The following is an 18,366-nucleotide window of genomic DNA, read 5'->3' as shown; positions in this document are numbered from 1 at the left end:
ATGATCTGGATACCACATTTCATTTCCAACTTGCATCTTGGTATGTGCTGTTTCAGTGACTCCAGGTACAGGAACTCACCTCTCCCACAAAAAGGTTTGTGTGTGTTTGGAGTGGTATCATTTATTTATGATATTATTTATGGTTGTTCATGTTTTCACATTAAGCTTTGACACACTTTTAACTCCCACCTGTGGAGCAGCAACAGCTCAGGTTCAATTCTGGTGTAGTTTCCTTGATGTGTCCTGCAAGGCAGGTTGTGTGTGCCAGCACTGCAGGGTCGGGTGTGTTTGCAGGTGTGCAACACCCCTGTAGTCTCAGTCTAGGAATGGTGTGTGCTGCAGCCAGCCCGTGCTGAGGGCAAGACAAACATGGGAACAGTCTGGTAACTGATGTCTGCTTTCTGCTCTTTGTCTTCCCTGATTCTGCAGGAGCTGTTTAAGGGCTTTGCCCGGCACCTGTCTCACTTACTGACCCAGGAGCAGAACCCTGCCCGCAAGACAGGTGAGAGCACTGAGAGCCTGGGGTTCTTTCAATGCCAAGTGGATGGATGTCTTTAGAGGTGGCAGATGTCTTAAGTTTCGACTCAGAGGTGATGTTTCCTCTCTTGCAGTGAAGGAGGAAGCACAGAGACTCATCAAGGAGTTTTTCAAAACAAGGGTCAGGTGTGAGAGTGAGGCAGACTGGCAGGAGCTGCAGAGCTGGGAGAGCTGATCTGTGCGTCCTGTTGGTTGTCTTTCTTCCTCCAGCAGCATGACCATGGGATCTTGAAAAACTCTGCCATGGAGAGTTTTGTGAGACTGCAGAAGCGAGATTTTTTTTTTTCCCCCCACTGCATTTTTGCTCACTTCTGTCCTTAGTGACAAACAGTTCCAGGAAACCAGTTTCTGTGAACTTAGAGAGTTTCTCCAATAACTGGGGTGCTGAAGCCCTAGAGGACCAAGAGGTGTGAAGTTGCATCTGCTGTGTTTGTTAGGGGCTGCTGCCTGAGATGTTCTGCACTGTCTCCAACCTCTGCTCCCTGCAGCAGTCTGGGAAGGGCTCAGACTTTCCAACTGGGACTCTGCTTTGGGATGGCATCTTGTTCCTAGATGGCTCCTCCCCTCACTCCCTGTCTTAGTTCTTATTTCAGTGTTACCACTAGAAGCCTTATGCTACATGTTCTTATGCTTTGCTCAGGGCTGCCAATGACAAACTCCATGGTTGAGTTCCTGGATGGAATGTTTTCCTTTGAAGGGCAGGAGGGAAGTGTTTTGTTCTTACCGTGCAGGCAATGCCTACTTTCTGAGGGTGAAGAAACTGGAATTCTTTTTCTTTTAATGTGAACTTTTTTTTAAACTTTGTCTGGTTTTGTCTGCCCTTTAACTTAAGTGGTGATGCTCTTTCAGTGTTAACCTCAACAGCACTTTCCAGCATTTTCTTGTAACCCCTAAAGCCATATTTGCCCCCTGTGCCTCACCAAAAGTCTGCAATACAGAGGGCAATGCTGCTGTTAGAACTGGTTCAGGTACTGCTGTGGCCCTCAAATTGACACTGTGGTGTCTCTGCTGCTATGTTTATATGGGACCTAACCTGATTCCCTGGCACAAGTCCCTCCTGTTGGATTTTTATTGGGTTCTGCCTTTGTTCCATGCCCACAGAGGCTGGTGGCCTCAGGCACTATTGCTGCTGAGGGATCTGCAGCTGAGAGGCCATCGGTCAGGCTTTTGGAGCACTGTACTCCACAGATGTATTTTTTTAGATGTACTGAAGTATATGCAGAACTGACAATAAAATAATGTTATAGCTGCTGTGGACTGTTCCTGGAAGCTTTTTCTTACCACTCACTCATACAGACTGGTGTAAGATCCATTAAGCAGCACTCGAAGGGAAGTACCTGATGGGGAAGATGCTGCAGTTCCTGCTGGAATCACCTCACCAGCAAGAATCCAGCTGTACCTCATGGCTTGCACTGAGCACCCTCAGATCTATCCCCTTCCCTGCCAACAGTGACAGCCTTTTTTCCTCAAGCTTTGCCTGTTACTTGCAGGTCAGTTTTCCTGGATTAAGATGCAAGATCTGTCACGCCACACCTTCAAAACGTATCTGTGATTACTTTATTGCAATTTCCTAAAGGGCAATAAAAATAAATTAGGCATTTTTGTACGACCCAAAACACTCTACTATAATATGAGTGCTGTTTGAATGTGCTTCCTCTGTGGGCATGGAGCCATCATTGAAGCCTGACAGCTGCATGGACATGACTGACTTCTTTATAGTAGAGGGAAGCAGATGCATATAATTATGTCAGTGAGAAATTAATTAACAATAAACTTTCGTGCCATTGCAGCTCAATCTGTGCCCCAGCATATGTGCTAATTGTATTATTAACACTGATCTGCTTTTCGATTAAGGTGCTTTCTGTAAACTCCTGCTTCACCAATCCTGTTCCAGGGCCTTATGCATATCAATGCAGAGACAAAACTGGCCTCTGGAAAACACCAGCAGCCAGTGCAGGCATTGCATAGCCTCAGCTGGGCATTGGGATACACAAATCTCTAGCAAGCACCAGGCTTTGCTAATGTTAATTAATTCAAAAAAGAAAAGAGGACTTCTTGCTTGAAGGCAAGTGCTTGCATTGGTTCAGCTGCTCTTTGTCAGAACTGTGGTGTGGAGAGGGCCTTGTGGTTTGTTTATCCACAGCTTCAGGGAAGTACTTGGGTACTGAATGGCAGGTCACCAGGGGTGAGATTGTGGTACACTCCATCAACAAACACTGTGGTGGCAGCCCTAGAAAGCAGCTGTCTCAGGTCATGGCTGTCTTCTGGAAGTGTTCTCTGCAGAAGGCAGGTCAGGGAGCACTGATCAAGTACAAAGGAAGAGAGACACAGCTGTTTTCCTTGGTCATTCTCCTCCTTTTAAGCTCTAGGAGTGGAGCTCTGTTTTGTCCAGGATGACAACAAGCGTGTGGTACAGTTCTTTAGCCTGTCAAAACACAAATCAGCATCAGTCATTCTTTGCCCCAGAAACAGCTGCTGCTTATAATTAAATATTCCCATAAACCACTTTCCATAATTAAATATCAGGTACATGCTGGAACAAAGCTGCACTTTGGAGCCTGGGAAATGCAGTGATCCCCTCCCTCCTTCTGTGGAGCAGGAGAGAGCAGAAGCACTGTCTCAGCAGAGGCTCAGCTGGGCAGTGGAGGGCAATTCCTGAGTTGCCAAGAGGAAGCTGCAGGCCCAGGCTGATCTCACCTGTTTCAGTTCAATCCACATGGTCTTGGGGGTGGCAGGTGATCCATAGTTCAGCTCCAAGCCGGGAAGTCCATCTTTGGACATGGGCTTCAGGGTGCGCATCTTCTGCACCTCCTTCAGGGGAATGACCTGGGACACGGCCTGGGGAGGAGAAAAGCCACAGACCACTCTCTGGTGCAGTCCTTACAAATTAAACCATCGGATTCTCCACGAGAAGGAGTCACCTCAAGAGCCCAGTGAAAGCTGAGCAAGGTCTGGGGCACAGGGTGGTGTGTGCAGAACACAGGGCAGGCTCCTGCTGACAGCACAGCCCTGGAACTGCCACGGCACTGGGACAAACAGGAATGTGACACACAGGTTTACTGTGGACTGTGCTTGTTAGCATGAACATTGGACTTGCAAAAGAGCACACGGCACTAATGACTGTTCTACCACTCTTGTCTCTTGCTTTCTTGTTAGAGTGGCTGTGATACAGAGAAGTACAGCCTCTTCCTGCACGGGTTCTTCTAAAACTCAAAGTTAATATCTGACAGACACTGGGGGGAGTTGTCTGGCATACCTTGGTGATACCATTCACCACAATGATCTCCTCTTTATTCACACCAAAGAAACAGGGCGCAGGGATCGTCTCATCGCTGACTCTCTCCACGATGAACATGGTGTAGCCAAAGAAAGGCAATTTCATCACATGTTCTGTAAGAAAGCAAAAGGTGGCCTGAAAGGGAGCAGCTTCCAGCCAGCAATCTACTACACCAGCCTAAGGTGGTCAAAACTGCCAGTGTTCCCAAGCTTTTCTACATTAAAAAGTAGGAGTGACAACTTCTCCCTCCCCACCAGGCTGCTGATACCCAAATCTCAGCAGCCTGAAAGGATGTGCCATTCTTTTCCTACCAGAAAACAGATGTGCAGCCAGAGTGTCAATTAAAACACAACTTATAGGGAGCTTTGTCAATCTGCTGCAGAATTCTACAACAGGTGGAACTTCTACCCTGATCCTGTGCTTGGGAACAAGTTCCAATCCACAGTGAGAGGCTGTCAGGGAATTCTGTTGCCATGGCCCGCTCCAGGCTCCAAGAATCCTCAACAACCTCATGAACTGTCCCAAAAGCACATTCAGAACAGCTTCCATCATGCTCAGGACGGACAACTGAAGCAGATCTGGATGTCTTCTCACCTATGAACTGGATTTTTGCATCCAGTGGCTGGAGGGGCTGCCTTGTCCTCAGCAGTGTGGCAACCTGGTTCTCCAGAGCCATGGAACTGATGGAGTGCTGCAGGGTCTTTGGTGTGTATTTCTTCAGCTCCTCCCTGTGCCAATCAGAAGATTCTAATTCACCCCCTGCCCAGCTAAAATAGAACATCAGCTGGGGGATTAAGGGAACAAAGGGGATGAGGCAGCAATTTTCAATTGTGTGTCTGAGGGGAAGGGTGAAGGGGGAGAGGAAAAGCACAGCAGGTTTTATCTGCACTGGGTCAGGTGGAAGGAAACATCAGAGACAGTGAGACCACCATTTTCCATAGAGAAATCAGCTGTGCACCACTGAGCAGTGCACAGAGAAATCCCTCCTTTCTGGAGATAGCAGGAGCTCTTCAATGCCCAGCAGGGTTATGCCATTTTCCCTGCTGCTGGTGCTTTAAGGGGATCTGATGGAGACATTAACCTCAACTCTGAGACAAAGTGCAAAGGATACAGGAAGCAAAGAGTGTGAATATACACCTTGGGACTGCAGGACAGAAGCTTTCCAGTATCCAGGGACAATTTCATTCCCGTTTCATTCCAATGAGACATCTCATTAGAGATTTCAGGTGCCCAGGGTTGAAACCTCTGGCACTTGTGAGGGGAATGAGTCTCTCCACCCCCTCCTTTGTCACCCAAAGGAGCAGTCACCCAAACTATAAGCTCATGCACTTCCTTTGGGTATTACAAACCCATGGCAGTCAAATGAAATGCCCATGGCACCCTCATGACCCTCAGCTCAGGAGGAGTGACAAAAGGAAATGTGGAGCAGAGATTGCCAGCATTAAGGGTGTGAATATGGGGTAAATTTCTTGATTAGGGGCAGGAGTCAGTTGCTACATGACATTAATTAATAGCTTATGTTCTCCAGAACTGTCCATTCCTTAATTATCCAGAAGTACTTCCAGGCACCTGCTCCTAACCCCTGTGGTGCCAACATCAGAGAAGCAGAGACCCACCCTGACCCTAACATACCCGGAGGGAGCAGAGTTCTGCTGCTCTGGTTTGGCCCAGTGCTGGAGCATTGCCAAAAGGCCCACTTGCATCTCTGTTTCTTTACTCTGGGTCAGCAGGATCCTCCCATTCAGGTAATCCCACAGCACCTGAGAGACAGCACAGCAAAGAGGCCTTTGTTAAACCTGCCAGAAGGTACAGGCAGGTCTGGGCAGTGCCAGGCTGCAGAGACCCACATCCTGCCTTCCTGATGATAACACATCCCATTCGGGCTGATAACGCAAAAGCAAAGGCAGGTTGGGCTCAGGAAGAGCCTGTGGAGCTGCACAAACCGTGTGTGGAACAGCCCAGCTCCCAGGCTAGGCCCACAGGCACACTGCCTTCTGTGCATCCATAGGTTCAGTGTTCAGTCATTCCCAGAAACAGCACACAAAGCTGATCAGCCAAAGCCCTCCTGCTTTTCCAGCCCCCTTGGGACATTCCCACTGGCCTGAACACAACCTCTGTCCCTGTCAGGGAGCCCTGGGGAGGGCCCTGCTGTTCTTACCTGTCCATAGTGGACGTCTGTATAGATTTGGTTCTCGAAGTGCAGAGGTGTCCTCCAGGTGAGCCTGCGCAAAGTCACGGTGACCATCTTGTCCTCCAGCAGGTAATCGTGGAGATACTCCTCTGGTTTTATTGGCTTCACTATTTTACCTACATGTTACACAGAGAGAGGGTCATCCATCCCTCTTGGTGCTGAGGCAGCGGGCTGAGCACCACGGCCTGGGACAGTTCCTGCACACCTCTGTTCCCCCCTGCCCTTACAACTCCAAGAATCAGCCATTCCAAAGGGACACAGACCCACACACCTCTTTCAGGAACAAGCAACACAGATCCTGAGAAGGATCAATCCTTAACCCTAATACAGAGGGAAACTGCTTAAGAGGAACCTCCCGTGAGCCAGGAAGGGTCAGGGAACTATTGAAAGCCAGAGCCATGGTGCTCCCTGTTGCAGGGACTGCTTTTGGAAGAAACTTGATGCTTATCTCTACTTGCCAAGATTTTTTTTGTCAGTCCTGATAGCAAAAAGAAAAAAGTCCTGCATCTCTTCCTGTTCAACTACTCCCATCTGCTCACAGATCTCCTGCAAGAGCTCCTTGGCCACCTGAAGCAAGGAAAGAAGAAAATGAATACCATGACCAGTCAAGCCCAAAGCAGCCCCAGAGCAGGTAGACATATTACCCCTTGGCAGGTGAGGGATTTCCCTGGTGTGGCTCAGAGTCCAGACCAAAGAAGAAAGTCACAGCTGAAAACTCACTGTGAATGTCCTGATCCTGGTGAGGTATTCCATGCCTCCAGGCATCAGTATCACCAGCCGGCGGGCACCGTGCCCCTTCTGCAAGGGACAGTCTTTAGGCAGCAAGACGTGCAGGATCCCACCAGCCCCACAATTGTTTCTCCCTCTTCTTCCTCATCTGTGCCTTCCACTGCTTCTCCACAGTACCTGCCCCTTCCCTGCCCATATTCCTGCTCGCTCCGTGGCATTGCACTTCCCAAACCCCCTTACATCCACATGATTCATTTCCTCTCATGGAGCACTAGCTGCCCCTGTCACACTCACATGGCACCTCCTGGCAACCCTCTGCCCTCCCCCTGTTCCCAGCATCCCCCCTTCCCTGCCCCTCAGTACCAGCAGTGCCTCCATCTCCACAGGGAAAGGAAGGTTTCGGCGGCCCCCGTACATGAAGTTCTTCCGCAGGTTGCTCTGGCAGATCTTGGCTATATCTGCAGGAAGAGGGAAAAGCTCCATGTGCTGAGCCAAAGAGAGAACCTAAACATTGTGTCCTGTGGTGTTGGGTCACCCTGGCTGTGTCAAATTTAACCCTTGGGCACTGCTAGGAGAGCAAAGAGACTTGACCTCAACTCCCACTCTGCCAGGACACATCTAAATCATGAGGAGCCAGGCACGGACAGCATCCAGGACAGCAGGAGAACAGAGGAGTGACAGGATGGGAAGATTAGAACTAGAATGTTTGTTTTATAGGACACAGATAGTCATACCTTGGTGGGTGCTGGATGGATCACTGCTGGCTAGCTGCAGGAACTTGGTGGCATAGGGCATCAGGGTTTTAGTAGGAAGGAAGTATCCAGTTAGCAGATTCAGGACCAACCAGCCACGCAGCACGCTCTCCCTGAGGAACAGAAGGGACTGTGGGCACCTTGGGATAAGACAATTCCTGCTCCTAGCAGCTCAAACTGAGCCTCTGCCCTTCTGAACACCTATGGCAGGCAGCAGAAAATGGGGTGGCAGCCCTTGGTCAGAGGTTTCTTATGCTGAGCAAGGGATTGATTCAGTCCTTCTAACAGCAAACAAAGGGAACAGTCAAGGCCACTCTGATGCCACTGCTGCCATTTCACAGGGCAGTGTGGGGTCTAGCCAGTCCCTGACTGTTGTATCAATTCCCCAGGGCTGTGAGGAGGAAATCAGGGCTCTGAGCAGCATCACTACCAGGAGCTACCAGGGATGTTTACCAGGGCCCAGATATATCAGCAGCCAGAAAAACAAGGACAAATGTCCACTGAAATGAAAATGTCAGACCCAGTGACTGGCTAAATTTCCTGAGTGCTCAGCAAAAGCCCCAGCATTGGAGCACTGGGGACAGCACAGCATCAGGGAACACCCTCTCCCCTGGCCCTGGTGTCCCTGAAGTAGATGGTTCCTCTCCAGCTGTGCATGCAGAGGAGCTGTCAGTTCTGGTACTCACTGTTTAGGGTTGTGGGTGACCTGTTTGATGACCTGGCAGTAGACCTCATCGTGCAAATGCTCCTTCTCCTTGCATAGCTGCATTCAGAGAGGAGAAAACAGCATTAGAGAGGGGACAAGAGCACCAGAGAGGCCCCCAGATCACCTCTGTGCCCTTCCTCTTCCAGTGCCAGAGCTCTGCCCATCTGGCTTAAAGCTTGGGCTTTTCAGCCTCTGGTCCCTCATGCTATCTAGACCCAAAGAAGGAGAGAGGAGAGGGAGGTTGTGCTCTCATCCAGACAGTGATATCCAGGGAAACCATTTACATGCAACCCCTCCCCTCCATGTGTTTTAATCAGTCTGTTTCAGCTCCCTTTCTCATGCAGGAGTTGCATTATGGCTCTCCCTGTTCTCTCCCTTCCCAGCGAGGCCTTGGCCCTCTGTTCCTGTTGGTGCTTCAGCACTTTGCCCGAGGGAAGGTCACAAACCTTTAGGATTTCATAGATACATTCAACCTCAGTCTGGTCCTTGTGCTTGGGCTGATCTCCCATGAGCCGCATCAGCGCTGCAAGGCAAAGGCTGACATTTAGGTCTAAGCAGGGGTGGTCCTGCCATGGGGCTGGCAGAGGGCTAAAAACTGTCCTGAAAACTTTCCTGCTCCAAGGTTTGCATTGGACAGGTGTAGTCTGTCCACAGCCCAGGCAAGGGTGTGTTCTTGGACACTTTGCACTCCAAGCAAAGTACATTTTGCTGGATGCTTTCAGCAAGGACACAGGTGGTTATTAACTGCAGAAGTGCCTTAGGAGGGGCCCCCCCGACACAGGTTTCATTCCCTACTCAGCCCCACAATGCCTGTGTGTGCCCACCACAGCATCCCATTCACCCCCCACCCCCCCAGCCTCTGCAGTGTTGTGTCCTAGGGAGGTACTTACTCTGGAAGTTCTTTGTAGCCAGCTCATTCAGCTCACTGTCAGAGTACCAGAGCAAAGACGTCTGGATTGGGACCTACAGGGCCAGAGTACAAGGATAAACTGGGGAGGTGGATCTCACCTGTGCTGCAGGTTTCACCAAAGACTCAAGCTCCCAGAATCTTGCAGGCAGCACTGAAAAGTAGGGGACACCTACACTTCTGCAGAGACTGCAAGCCAAGGATCTGCCCTCTGTGCTTTTGCCATGTGGGGACAAAGCTAGAGGCAATGCTGGAGCTGGGATTCTGGCTGTATCCACGGGGAGAGACTGGGCTCACCTTGGTGTGCCGGACCAGGCCAGCTATACTCTTCTTTTCAGCAGACATCCCCTGCAGTCTCTGCCTAGACAGAGGAGAGGGAACATGCAGTCCAAGAAATACCCCCAGAAATAGCCTGGTGTGGGTCAGGCTACACAGGTCCTGTGTATGCCTGTTTGGGAAGGACCACAGCCTACTCACATGGACTGAGCCTCCCGGAAATAGGCTGTGGCGAAGTCAATCATGGTATAACGATCACCAGCAGGGACTAACATGGTGCTGTCGGGTTCTGATGTCAGGCTGGGAACAGAACTCTGCAGGGACATCACCAAAAAGATCAGCTGAGGAATTGCAGTGTGTGTTCTCACCTGCCAGACTCCATCCATGTGTGGTGCCTCCCTTCCCACTATGATAGTATTTGAGTGTCTCTGTCTCCAAGGATTAAACAATCATCATCCTCCCTCTGGCCTTGGAGGTCAGACCAGGGGTATGGACCCACCCTGGCAGCTCTCACAGAACCCAGCCATAACCCCTAGATGTTCCCCAAAGACAGCTCACCTCCCTGCTGGTGTTTCTGCTCTCTGGGGAAGATTTCCTTCTCTTCTGTAGCTCTGCACGTCTGTCCATGTTGGTGCTGAGGTAATCAGGGGCTGCAGCCAACTGCACCAGGTCAGTGGGGAAGAGACCACAGCGGCCACCAGTGCAGCCAAACTGCCAGCCTGTAGAAACAGGGGCCAGAGAGTCAGGAACCATGGCAGCTGCCAAGAGGAATGGGCACTGAAGCTTTCTGCTGGCAAAGGAGATCGTCAGACTCGCCAGGGTTTCCTGCATCCTAAGGTAACACATATACCCCTATAGCTAAGGCAGCTGGAACAAGGTGGGTTGCAGGCAGAGGCTCATTATGCCAGCCTGCCCTTGAGAGTCCATACTCTCTGGTTCTGGGCACTACGGATCCAGCAGGCCCTTGATCCTGCCAATCTCAGCCCCCTCACCTGGCTCCACGCCTTGCATGGGCAGCAGCTCAATGAGGTCGCCCTTCCTGAAGCTGAGGAGGCTCTTGTCGTCCACGACGTAGCTGCGCAGAGCAACGACGTAGTTGGTGTCCTGGGGGAAAAGGATGGGGAGGTCAGGTCTTGTCCCAAGGAAGGGAAGGACTCATGTCCTCCCTTGGATGCTCTCAGGTCCATGTGGGAAACCGCCTTCCTTCCCTACTGCACTACAGCTGCTCCCTCACCTGCCTCAGCTCCTGCATGAAGAGTTCCACCATGGCCTTGATGCACGGAGCCTTCAGAGAGTGCAGGAGGAGCTGCTCTGTCTTCAGAGAGAACTCCAGGGCACTGCTGCCCTTCAGCTCCACTGACAGCACATCTGCAAAGCTGAGAACACAAGTCAGTGTGCTCAGGCTCCTCCTGCCAGGGCCAGGGATGCAGAAAGTGGGGATGGGAGCTCATTCCAGGGACTGAGAATGGAGACATGCTTCAGCATGTCCCAATGGTTGCCTTTCACCAGCACTGTGTTCCAACATTAATAGCACCACAGGCTGCTCATGGCTTTCACCACAGTACCCTGAGGAGCTCCCTGTGATGACACACATGGAGCTGACTCACCCCCAGCACTTGTTTATAAGCAAAGCACGAGGTAGGAAGGAAAAGGAAAAGCCAAACTCATTAGGAGGGTCAGTGAGTCACAGCTGGCCTAGGACAGTCCTAGAGAGCACAGCACAACTTGGAATTTTCAGCTCAGCCATTCAGTTTGCCTCCCAACACCCTGCAAGTGCCAAACTATCACCCTGCAGCAACCAGTGCCCTTCTGCTCACCAGTAGCTGCGAAGAATCTTGAGGTGCTCAGGATTATACATGGCTGCTTTCTCCACCTTCAGCAGCCGAATGCCCCGGTGAGAAACACCCAGGACCTGCACATCACTTCCCTCTTCACCCTGTAAGGGAAGTGCAGCAGAGAGAATCAAAGGCTGTGTCCCACCTGGACAGGTGGCAGCAAGGGAAGGAGGTGCCACACAAGGAGACCCTGGGCTGACAGAGCTGTCAAACCCTGCAGGGTATGGAAGGTGCAGAAGGAGGAGTGATGTGTGGCCAGGCAGGGAGACAGAAAGAGATCCCAGGTGAACTGGAGCCACAGCTAAAGCAAGCCCAGGGTCTGGTGAGAAAATGAAGACTCACATGAACTGGGAAGAGGCGGGAGAAATAGTTGGCCCAGTTATCCCGAGCAGCCAGTACAATCCTCTTCTTTATTCCATCCTCCTTGATGGACTGGACATCATTTCCAACCCGGAACTCCGCTAGCAGGGTTACAAAGCAGATATTTGATCAGCATGGCAAAGATGGCTGAGACTCCCTCTGCCAGGGACTCATTCCCACCAGGCCCCCTCAGTGTTCACAGCACAGAAAACGACATTCAGAGGTGTGAGGACACCACATTACTTGCACACACCAGGTCTACTGCTGGTTTCCCTCCCCTTCTTCATGAAGCTGCAGTCAAAGATGACAGTCGGATTTTGAGACAACTCAAAATCTCATCCTTGGGTTTCAGTTTCCTCTCTCCACAAAAAACCATTTCAGAACTAAGTTTTTCTGGCTCAGAGAAATGTCAGGGCCTTTTTCTGGCCATTTGGAATAAACAAACATTCCTACACTTCACAGCACACAAAAATGTGCTTTCCTGCTGCAGTGACAAATATTACTCCTCTGTCTGAGAAGTCCTGTCTGAAAGGGCTTGGAGGCCAGTTTCTCATTTCAAACCAAAAGCTGGGATGGGCACAGGGAGGAAGGGATGATGGGGCTGTTAATTACTCAGTAGATCTTTCATCTTGCGCTTCTCCTCCTTGGAGATCCGAAAGCAGGAGTTGGAGAAAGTGTCACGGATGATCTGCAGAGGAAGGGAACAGAGAGGCTTCCATTGCAAAGGCCACATCTGACTGTGCTGGAGCATCTGAGGCTGTTAAACAGACTGAGACTCGGAGAGGAGTGAACAGGGGCTTGACTGGATGGACCTGGAGAAGAGACTAACACTGCTTGGGATGAAGAAGTGAAGGCAACTTATGCAACATAATTAGGGAATGTTTTGTTCCCAGAGAGACAACAGGCCTTGAGCCAAACCTGTTCACACAGATGCATACCTGTTCACACAGCAAGTTCAGGCAATAAGGGTGGCTGAAATTTTCTTTGGGGTAAAACACCTGCAAGAGGAGGATAAAAACAAGAGTGGTGTTACAGATGCTGCAGAAATAGCTCCCCAGGGATGTTTTGAAATCCATATGCACTGCTGCCAGAGAGAGGAGAGGACAGGCAAGGGGAGAGACACCGTGAATGTGAAAAGAAGGACCAGGAGCAGAGGACCAAAACCTGAGTGGGGAGACCAAGGGATGAACCCTGGTCAGTTCAGTGCATTCTTCAATACACATTTGTACTATTTTAACAGGAAAACAACAGGTAACAACACAGTTTAGTTTTGGATTTCTCAGTGCTTTGGAGAGGAGGAAAGGACAGGTAGGGAAACTGAGACACAAGTGTCAGTAAGGCAGGGCAGGACCCATATCCCCCATGACATGATCCCCTGCCCCCATCTCCTGTGTCTGTGACCTCCTCACAGAACTATCTCTGTGCTCTTATCTTACACTGGGTGCCTACCAAAAACATATTCTAACCAAAGGTGTGACAAGTTCCCTCCCACCACAGCCAGCCCTTGGCTGTTGAACTGCACCTCTTTGCGCAGGAAGATTTTCCAGGCAGGGTCTGCATAGGAGAAGCTGACGCTGGTGGTGAGCTTGTACAGCTGGGTCTTGATGCCATCATCATCTGCTACTGTTACAGCAGAGTCTGTGTGAGGAGAAAGAGCAGTGAAAATGGGCCTTGAGGGCTGCGGGGTAACCTTCCCACCTGCCAAAGACCTGCAGGGGGAAAGGGGACAGTGCCTGGTGCCTGACTGAATATTACTGTCAGGAACCCTCCTGAAGGTCAGTGACCAGCTGGTGTGAGCACAGACCAGTCATTCTGAGCATTTCTGATAACATTTACACTTCCTGTATTAGCCACAAAGTTCAGTGTTTGTAACATAAGCACTCCAGGGGCACTCAGTTTCCCAGGAAAAACCGTACCCCTGTGCTTGAGGTTGAAGGCACAGGTTTCACTTTATGTTACTATAAAAAAGCTGCTGAAGGTTTCAAAGGGACATAAAAGTTCTGCCCTGAGCTTGCAGGCTGCAAGGTTCTGGTACAGGACACCCAGTACTAGCACTGGGTTGTCTCTCTGCAGATCTATCGAAGACAGGCTCAGTCTGAAGGCAAAAGTTCAAAGTTGTTGCTTTGTGAGGTAGGAATGTCTTCATTTAAGCACTTCAAACTTTCAAAACTTCAGAGCTCTTAGAGAAGAAATGTAGTAAATTCCCTAGTTCAACTGTTTCTATGTTCCTATGCAAAAGCATGTAGGGATTTTTCAGGCTAATCCACTTACTTCTATTTACTTTCACAGGACTTGCTGAAGAAACGTTCTTTTAAAGAGAGGGGGAGCAAAAAGGGAAATTCTTTAATACCAGAGAAACTGCTGCAGGATGGAGTACTTCAGTGGTGTGTTTGGCTGACTGTTCCTTGCATGTTATAAAAAGGAATGTTGATGAGAGTTTTAAACAGCTTGAAATACATTGGTACAGGTATCCAAAGTATAAGATGAATTGTGGCTCCAGGCTCCCACTGAAATTCAGAGGCAAAACGAAGACTGAATAACACTTCAAAACTCCTGCTGGGAAGCATTAGCTATGCTTTTTTTAAGAGGGCAACATCCAAAGACTCTTCATGTGGCCAAGTCCAAGGTCTCTCAGGCTCATTCTCCCTCTGAGAAACATTCCTCACTCCTCAGCCTCTCTAAGGTCCCTCCAGAGGCTTTGTCAGATGACACACCTGGCTTCCCATTCCTCCCTGGTCTAAAGTCCACCTGTCAATTGCTACTTTGATAAAGTAGTTACGCTTCAGGTAGGCAATAAAAAGTATTGTGGACTGGACCGTGACAAAGCCCAAAGGATCTTTCTATTTTTAGCTGTGTTTTTCAGAAGGGAAGAGTTAGAGCAGGGAAGTGCCAAGCTGATTCCTGGGCCAGACTGGAACTGTGACATCTCTCTGATTCCACACAGATCTGATTGCACAGTCCCCCTGGATTCACACAGCTGACTGATGACAGAACATGTGCCAAGACTCTCCAGGGCCACTGGGCTGATTCCAAACCCATCCCCTCTCTGCCCCACTACCCAATCCCACGTGGGTGAAGTCAATACTCACCCCTCTCTGTGGATTCCTGCCTGCCTTGGTCCTCAGGCTTTAGAGGTGAAGGCAGTGGTGGGAGAGGAGGGGGAACAGGAAGGCCCGCAGACGCTGGTGGGGTAGAATCTGGCCTGAAGATGGACAGGAGAGGCAACTGCTTCTCCTTGATAGAGCTGGAAGCTGAGCCTGGCTTGGGCTTGATAGGTGGAGGTACTTTCTTCTCTTGTGGCACAGGAGATGGCTGCAAGACAGCAAAACCATTTGACCCAGTCTGTTTCTGCATTCCTCTGCTCTGTCCTGACACTGCTGTTATAAATCACCCCTAGGGCAGCACACCATCCCTGGAAGCAAGATCTATGTGAACAGGGACATCAGGACCTTTAAATCAACACACAGTCTACAAAAAGATGAAGACCAGCCAAACCCAGAGAACCAAGTATTTGAGACTGAAGCCTCCAGTTCCCTTCCCCGGGAAGGGGAAAAAGGACGTTAACGGGCCAAGGCCTTGGTGTCAAATGTGGAGAACATGAATTGCTTGCTTCCAGATCAGCCTTAAACATAGTCCACAATAGGACTTGCTGCTCCTGAGCCTTTTCTTCAGGATCTCAGATGGTTCTTCAGGAACCCAGTTTAGGATAGGCAGCACCATGGTATGAGCTCCCAGCTGTCTGTTAACCCAACAAGAAATCACCTGGCTGTGACTGCGAGACCAGGGAGCTCCCAGCCTGTTGGAGCTTGGATACAGAGGCTCTCTCTGCTGAACTCTTAAGGTGACCAGAAAGCAAAGAACTCACTGATGGGCAAGATGAGGAGTTCATCATTCCCAACTTGGCCAGAGCCTCATTTTTGGGGTCGTTCCTCCTTACAAATGGCTTGTTTACTCTCCTGCAAGGCAACAGGGAACAGTGTCACAGAGGCTGCAGAGGGGTTGTGGCCATGATGGAGCACGTGGCAGTGCTGAGACACAGTCCCACTCATCCCCCCCCAGCCCACGTGGTGGGTCCCTCTCACCTTACGGGCTCGATGGGCTGGGGCTCAGGGGCTGGTCGGCTCTGGTACATTTTGATGATGTTGCCGATCTCGCGGCTCGGTGCAGGACGCGACTCGGGGCCTGAAGGCTTCACTGCAGGTGGCTCCTTCTTCACTTTTGGTGTCTGCTTTATTGGCTTTGGCTCAGGAGATGGCACAGGGAAAGCAGGAGCTATTGGGGTGACAGCTTTAACCAACAGACCGGCAAAGGCACAGGAGAAATCCCTTTGACTCATTTGAAGTTCCCTCTCTTTCACCCCAAGGCTGACTAGCCATGGCCTTCCACTGCCTTGCTTTGGGATCCCACTTCCCAAAGCCCAGAAATTCCTCTCTCTCCTGTCCTGCCAAGATACAGACTCCCAAAAAAGCCAGATCCTTTCCTCTGCCTATATCCTGGCCTGATGTTCCTGGAAAGTTCCTGCTTGTCAGCCTGCCTGAGTCTCCACTGCACAGCATCTTACCTGCCTCTGGTTTGGGGACAGGCTTCACTTCTTTCCTCTGCTGTTCCTGTTTTTTCTCCTCCTCCTGCTCTGGCTGGGGATTTGCTGGTGGAGTCCAGGTTTTGATAGGAGGCCTGACTTTCTTCACTCGGATGTGTTGCTCTCCTGCATAGAAAGGGGAACTTGAACTACTTAAAACCACACTCAAAATCTAGCACTGATGGCACAGTTCCCACTCTTGCCTCAGTCAGCACAAACCTATGTTTCTAGAGGTGAAGGAGAGTGTGGCAGTCAAAAGCCCAAAGATTTCCAGCAAACTGTCCCCACAGCACCCCACAGTGTAGCCAGCTGAACAAGCACCCAAAATTCCTGTTAAACACAGTGCCAGCAGCTCCTGCTGGGCATGGCTGGTTCCAGACAGGGAGCCAAGAACACCTTGTTATGCCGGGGAGGCTGCAGAGCAAGATGTTATCATGAGTGAAATTCCCAAAGTGGTAGATGCTCACCCATCTTCTGAAAATATTGTCTCTTCTGCTGGAAGGTTTCCCGAGGAGAGTCATCATCTCCACTGCTGGAGAACTCATCTCCCGTGTAGTCATAACCCTACAGGCAGTGCACAACATGGTTAGTTGGCACTAACCAGCAGGAAGGAACCTCCACAGTGCCCTTCAGTTCAGAGGTGATCCTCTCTCCAAATTCTGACCTAGAACTCCCCATCTGGGAGTGTCCCAAGAAATTAGTTTTTTACACAAGCAATCATCAACCAAACCCGGAGAAGGGGGATTATGTTAGAGGACCAAAGCAGCTTGTTGGAAGATAAAGATCTCAGAGTAATTAATTTTCATATGGAAAAACTCTGCCCAGCTGGAAATTAATTGTACAGCACTGCAGCCCAACCTCCACAGAGCAAATGCCACCAAGGTTTGACCCCGTGCCTTAAAGACTCAGCAAGCAGAGTTTGAAAGGCCTCAGAATCATTGGTAAGCACAACTCTCTGCTCTCCTCTCTGCCAAACCATGGCCACGGTGGGAGGGAAGCAAAGCAAACACCAAACAAGGAATTCGAACCAACTTCACCACCACTGTTTGTTTCTCGTGCCTTAGCTGGTGGTTCTGAAGACTCTGGTGGTGTTGCAGCATCCTGGCTTGTGGGAGGCTTCTTGGGTTTTGGGGCAGTGGCTGGGGCTTGGGCTTGTGGTGGACTTGAGACTGTCGGCCTTGACTTCTCAAGAGACTTTTGCAGCTGCTGCTGCTGTTGCTGGGAAATACTCATGGCCTGAAGGGTCATCTGCTGGGCCTGGAGGAAGGAATTGCAATGTCCATGAGCTCCAGGCTGCACAAAACCACCAGCCATCAGTCAGACTGCCCCATTCTTTCACTTGGTAACCACAGAACATTTACATAGTCCATTGCAAACTTCCCATGTAATGGACAGGGAGTCTGCTCCCACCTAGCCAGGGATGCACAGCTCCTGACACCACCCCAAGATTCAGCTACCAGATAACCTGGGACCATCAGGCACTTAAGAACTTTGTACAGAAAGCAGAACACTGCAGATCTGCATCTGTAGTAAATCCCATGGGAATTACCACTGAATCTTCTCAGGGCCTGCTCTTGTCCCTGTGACTCACTCACCGATGGTGCCTCAGTGGCCCCATGTAAACAAAGGGGCAAAAAGGGAGTTCCCAGTTTTGCAGCCTTAAGTAATCCCAGCTTTACAGAGCTCACCCCCAGCACACAGGCACAGAGTGTCACAGGGCAGGCCTGAGGCAGGAGGGGAGCAGGGCTCCCCCTCCATGGCACATACACCAGTGTTTGTTGTCCTCCCCCAGTTCCTGGGCCCCTCCCAGCCATTCCCTCCCACTCACCATGAGCATGGCTTGCTGGTTGATAAAGGCTTGCTGCTGTGCTGCCAACTGGTTGGGATCTACAGCTGGAAACATGGGCTGGGGCATAACCATGGCTGTGGAAGACACACACACACACATCTGCAAGAGCCCACAGGGGATTGTTCCCCACAGTGTTTGAGCATCAGCCAGGAGGAGAGTGTTCACTGAGCCTCCCACCAGACACTGAAATGCACAGGCCCCACTGACATCCCCTTTCCATCTCTTCCCTCTGCAGCTACGCTGCTATTACCTGGCATAGGTGTGATCCCACCAGCCCCTTGCATCGTGGGCATGGCTGCTGGTACCCCCATCATGGAAGGCATGGGCTGGTAAACTGGTGCTTGAGCCATTCCAGAGAAACCTAGAGA

The 18,366-nt window shown here is 50.5% G+C and overlaps 2 protein-coding genes across 3 annotated transcripts in view; one reads left to right on the top strand and one right to left on the bottom strand.

Annotated features, from left to right (window-relative positions):
* RECQL5 (RecQ like helicase 5) overlaps nt 1–2,166 on the top strand; it is a 37,450-nt gene extending 35,284 nt beyond the window's left edge. For both annotated transcript variants that reach the window (XM_027749634.2, XM_027749635.2), the window contains exons 19-20: nt 430–502; nt 612–2,166. In XM_027749634.2, the coding sequence (XP_027605435.1) occupies nt 430–502; nt 612–712 (174 nt within the window). In that variant the 3' untranslated portion in view covers nt 713–2,166. The remainder of the gene's footprint in view (nt 1–429; nt 503–611) is intronic.
* The window catches only part of MYO15B (myosin XVB), a 41,406-nt gene continuing 25,135 nt past the window's right edge, over nt 2,096–18,366 (bottom strand). The window contains exons 37-67 of the mRNA XM_039390292.1: nt 18,249–18,359; nt 17,978–18,072; nt 17,182–17,406; nt 16,617–16,713; nt 16,132–16,275; nt 15,653–15,842; nt 15,436–15,523; nt 14,660–14,882; nt 13,093–13,208; nt 12,509–12,568; nt 12,183–12,258; nt 11,553–11,671; nt 11,193–11,311; nt 10,610–10,751; nt 10,368–10,479; nt 9,934–10,094; nt 9,577–9,689; nt 9,397–9,460; nt 9,083–9,155; nt 8,639–8,715; nt 8,173–8,249; nt 7,469–7,599; nt 7,098–7,192; nt 6,726–6,803; nt 6,464–6,572; nt 5,973–6,112; nt 5,447–5,574; nt 4,409–4,542; nt 3,794–3,927; nt 3,235–3,375; nt 2,096–2,962 (exon numbers count right to left, since the gene is read on the bottom strand). Of these exons, the coding sequence (XP_039246226.1) occupies nt 2,903–2,962; nt 3,235–3,375; nt 3,794–3,927; nt 4,409–4,542; nt 5,447–5,574; nt 5,973–6,112; nt 6,464–6,572; nt 6,726–6,803; nt 7,098–7,192; nt 7,469–7,599; nt 8,173–8,249; nt 8,639–8,715; nt 9,083–9,155; nt 9,397–9,460; nt 9,577–9,689; nt 9,934–10,094; nt 10,368–10,479; nt 10,610–10,751; nt 11,193–11,311; nt 11,553–11,671; nt 12,183–12,258; nt 12,509–12,568; nt 13,093–13,208; nt 14,660–14,882; nt 15,436–15,523; nt 15,653–15,842; nt 16,132–16,275; nt 16,617–16,713; nt 17,182–17,406; nt 17,978–18,072; nt 18,249–18,359 (3,632 nt within the window). The 3' untranslated portion in view covers nt 2,096–2,902. The remainder of the gene's footprint in view (nt 2,963–3,234; nt 3,376–3,793; nt 3,928–4,408; nt 4,543–5,446; nt 5,575–5,972; nt 6,113–6,463; nt 6,573–6,725; nt 6,804–7,097; nt 7,193–7,468; nt 7,600–8,172; nt 8,250–8,638; nt 8,716–9,082; nt 9,156–9,396; nt 9,461–9,576; nt 9,690–9,933; nt 10,095–10,367; nt 10,480–10,609; nt 10,752–11,192; nt 11,312–11,552; nt 11,672–12,182; nt 12,259–12,508; nt 12,569–13,092; nt 13,209–14,659; nt 14,883–15,435; nt 15,524–15,652; nt 15,843–16,131; nt 16,276–16,616; nt 16,714–17,181; nt 17,407–17,977; nt 18,073–18,248; nt 18,360–18,366) is intronic.

The sequence above is a fragment of the Pipra filicauda genome, unplaced genomic scaffold (assembly GCF_003945595.2).
Source record: "Pipra filicauda isolate LSUMZ 115617 unplaced genomic scaffold, ASM394559v2 scaffold80_size11013439_pilon, whole genome shotgun sequence".
Lineage (NCBI taxonomy): Eukaryota > Metazoa > Chordata > Aves > Passeriformes > Pipridae > Pipra > Pipra filicauda.
Note: the sequence above shows the minus strand (reverse complement) of the source record. Positions and strands in the feature narration are given on the sequence as shown.